This window comes from Watersipora subatra, chromosome 1 (assembly GCF_963576615.1).
Source record: "Watersipora subatra chromosome 1, tzWatSuba1.1, whole genome shotgun sequence".
In the NCBI taxonomy this organism is placed as follows: Eukaryota; Metazoa; Bryozoa; class Gymnolaemata; order Cheilostomatida; family Watersiporidae; genus Watersipora; species Watersipora subatra.
Genome location: NC_088708.1, coordinates 57,948,315 through 57,957,818, shown reverse-complemented (window position 1 = coordinate 57,957,818; position 9,504 = coordinate 57,948,315). Strand labels below are relative to the sequence as shown.

The following is a 9,504-nucleotide window of genomic DNA, read 5'->3' as shown; positions in this document are numbered from 1 at the left end:
TGATAACCCAATATCCTGAATTTATTGTGGCAAAATTTTGGGTTCATCCGTTAGCTCTAATTCGTGTTCAAGGTTTTGATATAAGTACTAAGGCGTGCCGTTACAAATGCTTTCCGTAGCCAGAGAATTAAAAAGGCTGATAGCCTTTTAATCCAGCTTGTGTGCACCATGTCCTTACAACAGCTGTATGTATGTAGCTTTATGCGAACCCTTTACAGAATTGACCTTGGTTGGTCAGGAGTGTTTAAAATATCTTAATCCTTGATTACAGGGCATATAAATACGCTTGTTGTCAAGCAGTAGATTGTGTAGAATTCTAAATATTAATTTTCTTAGTTTTTGAAGTCATCTAAACACGTTACCGGGGCATAAGCTACAGTAGATGTTCTGAAAACTCCTAGATGAGTAGAAAGCAAAAATAAAGAATTTCAGGCGCATTGAAGAGTTGCAAATTATTGACAAACTGGATTCAAATGCAGTGAGAAAGTGGCAAGAGGTGTGTATTACCTACATATGTCGCTGTGGTGTGCAGTACCCTTAGCAAGAAGCAACCAGTGCTCCTCCTATTCTGAGTAGGAGTCGTCTACTTTTTGTTTCTAAGAACTAGTGTGCTGTAATTAGATATTAAATTTTGTATCGATGTATGGGAAATAAAATGCCGTGAAAAATTATTTGTAAGGTCAGTGCTGCACCTATGGACTTGTTAGCTCAACCTTGCAGGCATAAGTCATTAGGAGTCTATGACCAAAACTAATGACCATATTTTAGATACATTTGTTGGAAATGCATTAAATGCATTCATTCCTTGAACATGCTTTATGCTTTTTTGTATTGCCTATATAGGAATATAACACTGAATACAGGAATTGTTCAGTATTATTGCTGCTTTTAAACTCAACCCAGTGTGCTTGAGGATAACAATTTTCATTCTGGTGTAAAGAAATGGTTTTTAATATCGATCCTCATAAAAGTATTCCTTTGAAACTAGCCAAAATTTTGGGGTTTCAGTAAAAAATGACTTTTAGATAAGTTGTTAGCAAGTTCTCTCTAGCAACTATGTAGCAATCTGCCAGTCAGCTGTAATGCTGTTCACTCACCATTGCACCTGTTACTACACTATTGGCTAGAAGGCAGCGAGCCTTATTTAGTAAGAATACAATTGTTAAAAATAGCACTGATAAAATGCCTAAATACACTTGAGTGCATGCCAGGAAAAATATAGAGATTTGTTTAGGTAAGGTTAGTTGAACAATGTCTACCATTTTAAACCGTTTATGTATCAGCAAGCCATGAAAGCCTTCTGAGTAAACTGCGCCTGATGAGCCATGTTTGTCTACAGCAGCCATTGAATATCTTCAACTATTGATTGTGTAGGCTTGGATGAGTTAAAATTTACAGAGAGATCATCAAATCAAGGCAACCCACCGTAATCTAATCATTGATTTTCTACCATGCTTTTCGTGCTAATGTTGCTCGCACAGACTGGCCGTGTAATACAATTATTTGTCAGCCATAAACAAATTTTGTCAAGTTATCCATCTACGTAATTAAAGCAGCTGATATCCACTCCGGTTTGAATAATGGAGCCATTCAGTTGTTTTGTCAGCGGTGAGACAGTAAAACAAACAGCACCGGAACACTGACTGCTGTGCAACAATTGAGTCACAATGCACTAAACAGCTATCAGCATGTTAACAGTGTCGTTAAACTGCTAACAGTGTCGTTAAACTTGTCATAGTCAGTACTAGCTACAGAAGGCAATCATACCAGCTGATTCATGTTTTACAAAATTTAATACATGTTTATTATCTCAAAGGCCATGTATTACATTATCATCAATTAGTAATCGTATCTATGGCACCAGTGTATCAGGAGGAATGTACGTATCAGCAGCTGTTCTTGACCAAAATTCATAGATTTAAACCTTACTTTTGGTGAAATTTAAAGTGTCGATTCTTGTCAGCTTGTCCATGTCGCTCCATAAGATCAACATGTTGTTAGTGGAATCCATGTCTCATTTTATCTATGGATGCCATGCAAAAGCTCTGTGAAGATTGGTAACATAGAGTACATACAACTTTCAGAAATGCATGCTTTTGTTTTCTTGCTTTTTCTGTTTCATCATGTGTAAAAACATATTACTATGAGAAATATTTCCTTATGTCCGACAATCGTCCATCATAGTTGTAGTTTTGTGATGTTAAAGCTACGTTTCGAAACCATCTAATAGATCTTTCAGGATTGACTTGGTTGCTTGAACAATATTTTCTCTATGTGATCGGTGTTTTAAATTGTGTCGACACAATTTCTATCAATCTTTGCTTGTCCCGTGTTCGGCTATGGCTACATTTTAGTAATTTTCTAATGTATCGCAACCAATCTTATTGACAAATTTATGTCAGGCTGTGGCTTGCTAAATCGAAACATTAGGCGTAGAATGCATTTTCTATAAAGCTTTTTGCATCTGTTTAGCCTGCATTATTCATACACAGTATGTACATACTATTTAACCCTTAGCTTTTTAGTTATTTTGCAGCTTCACATTCCATCTTTTAATAAGACCGGTTTGTGCATGTCACCCAGACAGTTTTTATACAGGCCTTGTAAGCTCTGGTATCTGGTCAGAGAAATCTGCTGGCTGCTATATTAATGCAGTGTTTCTGTGACAACAGACAATCGCTACAGACCGTATCACTGAAAGTGGCGTGTAAGAGATGGCTTCAGGGTAATGAATACATGTATGAGTAAAGGATGTTTATCGTGTATCAAATTCCCAAAGAGGTCTTTGCTTGGCATTCTGCCACCCATACCCCTCTAGGTAATGTAAAAGCATCATTGACAAGCAGTCACTTTTTTACTATGAGAGGCATTTGTTATGTCTAACAAAGCTTTTGGTTAGCTGTGTTATAAGCACGATTCTGCTACAGTTTTGTTGCATAAATGAATGTTGTCGCACCTATTGTTCACGCTACAACAAGAACTCTTTTTGGAGAAGTAATTTAAATTAACCAAATCTTTTCTCGTGATCGCTGCCAGAGAATGAGCTTGACCTGTACTACTTCTGGTGTTCTTAATCTGCTAGCTTTAACTGGTAAGCTATAAGCTCAGCTCTACCCGTGTCCCACAAAATTTCACATTACATATATCTTTAGCACTTAAACAATCACTATATTACTATTCCTAGGAGTAAGGCTATGTAATGAGCTGTGATGCTCATTTGTAGCATCCCAATTACATCCAGTATATTCCTAGTTCTCTACGAATAAAGAAATACAATAACCATGCCAATATTAAAGCTTACAAATAGTGACAAACTTGTGACATCAAACTTGTGTACTCCAAGGTTCATACGTGACTGAAATGTTTCACCTTAAATTTACTCAAAACCTTGGTTGATATAGCTGGGTGACATTGTAGGGCCTTTAACCTAAGTTTTTGTCTCTCAATTTTAAGTTAGCTATAGCGTCACCACTGTGATGTCTCGATCACCATTCTCTATCTTCCAATCAGGTTTCTCCTACTCTCCATTTGTATCCTCCATTAAGTCATCACACCGCTGACAATCATGCGGCTGACATACAGAATGTCTCGTCCACTAAAACTGTTATTACAATTATTTGTTACACTGAGTACACACAGATCTTGTCACAAAGGCCAGACATATACCATGCTTCATGCATTTATTGGTCCTCGCACACGATCCAACAATGCTCGTCTCCATTATCTTCTTTGTATTGGCTGGTTTTCAGTAAACAAGTTTATATGATTTACCAACGCTTAAGTTGGCAGGCATAATGTCATTTAAATACCACAATATTTTAAATATTTTTACACGAAGACTGACAATCTATTCTGATGGGCCTGTTTACATTGAAATACAATTATTTATAGGACTGTGATGTCTGCTAGGGCATGATCTTGAGTTACACTATATCCCGGACCAAATCTGGCTTTCTTGGCTTGATTCCATTTTTCTATCATTTGTTAGTTTATCAAATCCCACTTGTAGCAGAGGATGGTTTTGGATTCCCGAAATATACCTTAGAGGAGTAAAATATCAATAGGCTATAATGGAGTACACTATAAGACTCCTTCAGTCCTATGTATATACATAAACATGGAGTTGTCCTCTACATGCTGCCTTCCTTGATTTGCTGTGGACACATTAATCACCCTACTGAATAACGTGCATGAATGTTCTAAAGATTTTTTTGCATACTGTGTGTTTTGTTTGTTATAAGGCAAACATTTAGTATCAGAGCATACAGACCATAATCTATTTGTAAAAAAGGGCCGACTTAGAGCCTTGAAAGTTGTATAGACACATGTGCACATCCACTGTCAGCAGACCTCACTGGTTTAGATCACCAATCAAGCATCCATTCAGTCCTACTTGAAGTTATCCTCTACATGAGGCTTTCAGGGAGATGTCATCAACACAGTAATTATTACTCTGTCGATGAACCATGAATTAATCCAACAAAATATTTTCGTTACACCAGTCGAGTTTGTTGGAGGGTAGTGGTCAGTTATTGCAGCCTAAAACCATTAAATGTTTAACAACAATCCCGAGCCATATCGGCATGCATGCATGCACTTATCAATGGAATCTATCCGACATAGTTGTAGCATACATGTACCATGCTGTACACAAAAAAAAACTCAAATTCTACAATTGTGAAAGGTACACATCTAGAGTACAGTTGCTTCGCCTGTACTCCGTCATGTATCCTTTGCATGTAAGGAATCCGCAAGCACCCTTATTAATGCTTATTATAAGAGCGTTAGGCCTGCATTGGCTAACGCAAAGAGCGGGGCTAGGCTATTATATCTTGTATTGTTTGATAGACCGTTATTTTCATTGTCTTTCCGACGGCGCAAACATGCATAAATTACATTCAATTGAAAGTATTCATTGTGAAAATAATTACGTTTATGAGAAAAATTACGTTGGTAATTGTTTTTGTTATCTACTACAGACAGGGTTTACATATGACCCATGCACAGCATGACGTGGCAATAGACACTGTTTTTATTACCTTCACATGAAAGAATAGTCAGTTATATCTGATTTTTACACACAAAGCTCTCATTACATATGAAATACATTCTTTTAATAAGCTTACCTTATCCAAATGGATCATAAATACTCACATTCCATTCAGAAGACTGCCTTCAAGCAAATTCTAGTTTGTACTCATTCATAAATTAATATTAAACATGAATTATGCTGACACAATTTCGAATGCGTCATCTTTAATTGTCTCTAAAAAGGGTCATAAAGTGCTGGCTAATCCCCTATTAGAAGGCTACAAACACAGAGTTCCGTTTCTGAGTTTGCCAAAATATCTTACAGACTGAAGTTCCTCACCACAAACACATAATTGCTTTCTACATTACTGCCTAAAAGTTGATAATTTGTAAGAACTGATATGAGAAATCATTAAATTTTTGCTTGTGCACTTTTCTACCACTCAGAGCCAAAAGATTAAATGTTTGCTTTTATCTGTAGTAACTAAAAGTTCATTTTTATTCTATTTACTTGTCTGACAACTAGAGCTACTATAAACTGAGATTATTACAAAAATTTTCCTACTTTCAGGAAGGCATGCTATTGTCTACACTAATTATAGTCTAGGCAGTCTTAAAACAGAGATTTAACATCGTATGGATTAATCCAGAGGATTTGCTCAGTGTATTGTTCATCATGGGACAGAGTATCTATTGTATTAGGATGTATTGTGTGTCGCTGGATCAACCAATCAAATGTAAGGTCAATTGTTAGCCTTTACCTCGCATTACGCTGAATGTGTAACTATTCCTCTGCCTCATTCGTCTTGCATTGTTTGCTCATGTGCTCTTGTCTGCTGAGCCTTTGTCGAATCCAAAGGTTTATACAACTTGCAAATGTAGAAGGAGACCAGCTTATTCAGACAAAATGTACTATCTGTTAATAGCTGTGTTTTTTGTGTGCTTCCGTTCCGTCTCCGCTCAGGTGTCTTTGAATGCTATAGAATCGGAAGTTTATGCTCTAAAAAATAAAAGTGCAGTGCTGGACTGTCAGTTCTTTGGAAATATTGACCTGAAATGGACGCTGCCGAATGGAATCACATATTGTGAGTATATTAGCTTTGCATCTGCTATAGCCATACCATATCTGAGTATCTGTTATTAGCGTTAGCAAAAACATGTGAGGCTATACAGGGCATGTAACTATTAGTTTCATGCTTGTACCAATAGCAATGCAAAATGCAATACGATCTGGTTGGTTATCATGGCTTAGGGATTGCATTCAAACTCTCTGCTTATTATACTTAAAATAACATACTTCCTGTATATACGTTATATGGTCATAAAAAGGAGACTTGTACATGTTTTTCGTCAACAGTTCAAACACTCTGACATCAGCAACTGTTTGATTAAACTCTCTCTCTCTCATCGTAGTTTTACATGGAAACTGCTAAACTATGGCATGTGCCATGTTCAGGCACTTTTTACTCATTTTGCTCTTTCTGTACCATTTATCTATTACAGCAGTGTGTCACCATGTCTCTCCGCTTTTGTGATTTTTTAAAATTAATTTCTTCAAAATAGCTGGTTCAACCATGCTCTTTTAAATATATCTTGTTTCAATTTATAATGCATGAAATATTGTAAACAAAGTAACATGCTTTATTGTAAATAAAGCAAATACTTAGAGTATATTTCATTCATTGGCAAATTACTTGATAATTTTAAAGAAACCTGGATTTAGATTATTGCAAAATCTTGAGGTTTATTTTTTGTTGGTGCTCATGCTAAAACACCCTATATGGATTTTGGTACTGCGGGCTACCTCAGAGCAGTTCCTCTGCAACTGGCTGCCCTGTCACATCTTGTTGGTCAATTAGTCTCGAGTGTCTGGCTAAGCCGCTGGTCAGATGGTAAACGAACCAATTATTTTTACCCCAAACATTACCTGCCATGACTCAGCTGTGCTGCCATGTGGTTACGGTGCAAGAACTAGCTGTGCGGTTACGGTGCAAGAACTTGTTAAGCAAGTATACATTTGTTCCATGACATGGCCTGTTTATTGTGTTACTCCACCTACCAAAATATACACTCACTTTGATAATAATAACAGCCTAAAGCTTTGTCTAAATTCTCTTACAACTTTACAATCGCTCCATTATTCTTGGCCAACAAATGGTGTTCAAAAAAGCAAACATTTGCCAAGTTTGGGGACTATTCAATTCTACACACAAACTCTACTGAAGTTAGTGTGATTCATCCGGCAAGCATGGTGTTGGTGTCAGGTAGCAGACGCAGTACTAGATTTGAAACAGCAATGTCTAACTGTTAACTGGTGCAATAACTCCCCAATAACTTATGCTAACCATTGTTGGTGCCAAGTATTAGCACCAACAGCGGTTAGCACGAGCGCATCTGCTATAGATCTAATGATTTCAAGATGTGTCCGTCCATTGGCAGTACTTTGACTTGAGATTCATTTCGAAGGAATTTAAGCATGATCAGATGGTCATACGCTGCAGTCTAATCACACGTATGGACCAAACTTACCCGCAGCCCGATCACACGTATGGACTGAACTTCTCAGAAATATTTGAAAGGCATTGTTTCTTGCTGAGTATAATCTGAAAATCGTGTTGCTAATCAGATCACGAGTAGTTTTCTAATGAGAGAACTAGAGACCTATGTGAGACAGGTGTATGCGCTATCTCCACTCATCTTAAACTTCTGTATTGATATAGCACCTTTTTGTATTGTGTACATCTGCATCACACAAAAAGCAAACACAACCTCCGCTTTTTCTTGTCCGATTATAGTGAAAAGAAGATTAGACACTATCCGTGTCATCTTTTACTGCGATCTTCTCTTACTGGATCCCAGATCTGTTAGTAGAGCTAGTCACAGGTGACACTGTGATTTGTCATACGATTCTGTAACAACATTCATTTTTAACCTTTTCATATAAATTAATATTGAAATGTAATTTAAGCAGACAAACATTCATGCCTTTGACAGCGCCGCCACTGCGGTTAATGCTAGTGGGTAGCCGACAGGCCACATTTGAACTAGTCTCAGACAATGAACTGTCATTATAATGAGGCATAACAACTGACGTAGCATCCATGCAAATGTTTTGATATTTGATGGCATATCTATTACTTCCTGTTGTAACCTTTGCTTCAGCTCTCCTAACAGCTTTACATTGTTAAATATTATAGTTTGCATTTTAATGAATTTTATGTAAAACAGAGAATTTAAGTTCTGTTAAGCTGCTTTGTGGCAGCGTGTATCTCATTACACTTGTGAGCGAAGTGGGAGGAAGTTGTCAGCAGACACTGACGTTCCCAATAAGTAGCGTTTAGCGGCAGCATCACGATGACTTTCTCTAGAGGGTACACAAACAATACCTTTGTTCTCGGTTTGTTATTCATTGATTTTAGCTCTGTCTGTTTGCACGTGGAGTGTAACGATTTCCAATTTAGTTATATTATACAATTTCATCCTAGGGATGATCTTTCACAAAACCCGCCGACCTATCAATAGCGAGTGACTCAAATAACAAAACAAGTCGAGCGTTTCTCAAGGCATAGACAATGTATATAACACGTAAAGCCTCAGCGAGCATTTTAACCTCATCGCTTTTGAAATGTGACTTGTTATAGGGTGTGACAACGGCAGTCTGAGATCAAGACTGTGGCTGTATTCTGTTAAATATTTCTCTCTTTCTCCATTTTTGATCTCGTGTTCTACAGTTGATTATTGCCAATACAATGTGTGTAACAGTGCTGTGACCATGAAGTAAAACAGCAATAAGACATTCAACCAGCGTATCTGGAGTTTGTCAGGAAAAATGCCTTTAAATTTTTTGCATGTCTATGCCTAAAGGTGCCGGTATACTTTATCCTCATCATCTAGGCATACATCATATCCATAGAGTTAGTCTCTAAGTTTTAACTGTAATACTAACCAATTAAATGCAGTTGGCATTACGTATATTGACATAAGAAAACATGCCCATGGAATTCCAAACAAAAATGTAGGGGAAGTTTAACCTCAAAGAGATGATATGTTGGCTAAAGAGTTTATCTGACTGTATGGTATAAATTTATTTGTAGTTATGAGTAGGCTTAACTCTGATGGCTCTATAGCGGAAACCGACATAAAGTTTGAGTTTACTCAAAATAATATAATCAGGCTGTCCATTCCTAATGTGCAGCCAACAGATGATGGGGTCTACAGGTGCTGGGGAGCTCAAGTGGACGATGCAAGCCAATCCGCGTCCGTGTTTTATACTCTTCATGTCGTCGGTGAGTAATACAATATGACTTATACATTTCTATACCAACTTACCAACTCCTGAAACTGAATAAATCACTGGGGAATTCCGCTGTTAGGCTCGCTGAATGGCGTTGCTAGTGACTTGTGTTTGGGAGGAAAGAGTTCTATGAAAATCTTCTATGAAGTTGACTTGACAAACATTCAAACTAGTGTCAT

At 37.2% G+C, this 9,504-nt stretch overlaps 1 protein-coding gene across 2 annotated transcripts in view; it reads left to right on the top strand.

Annotated features, from left to right (window-relative positions):
• Positions 1-5,872: 5,872 nt before the first annotated feature.
• Positions 5,873-9,504, top strand: part of LOC137400466 (nephrin-like) — a 42,043-nt gene continuing 38,411 nt past the window's right edge. For both annotated transcript variants that reach the window (XM_068086799.1, XM_068086793.1), the window contains exons 1-2: positions 5,873-6,116; positions 9,126-9,317. In XM_068086799.1, the coding sequence (XP_067942900.1) occupies positions 5,939-6,116; positions 9,126-9,317 (370 nt within the window). In that variant the 5' untranslated portion in view covers positions 5,873-5,938. The remainder of the gene's footprint in view (positions 6,117-9,125; positions 9,318-9,504) is intronic.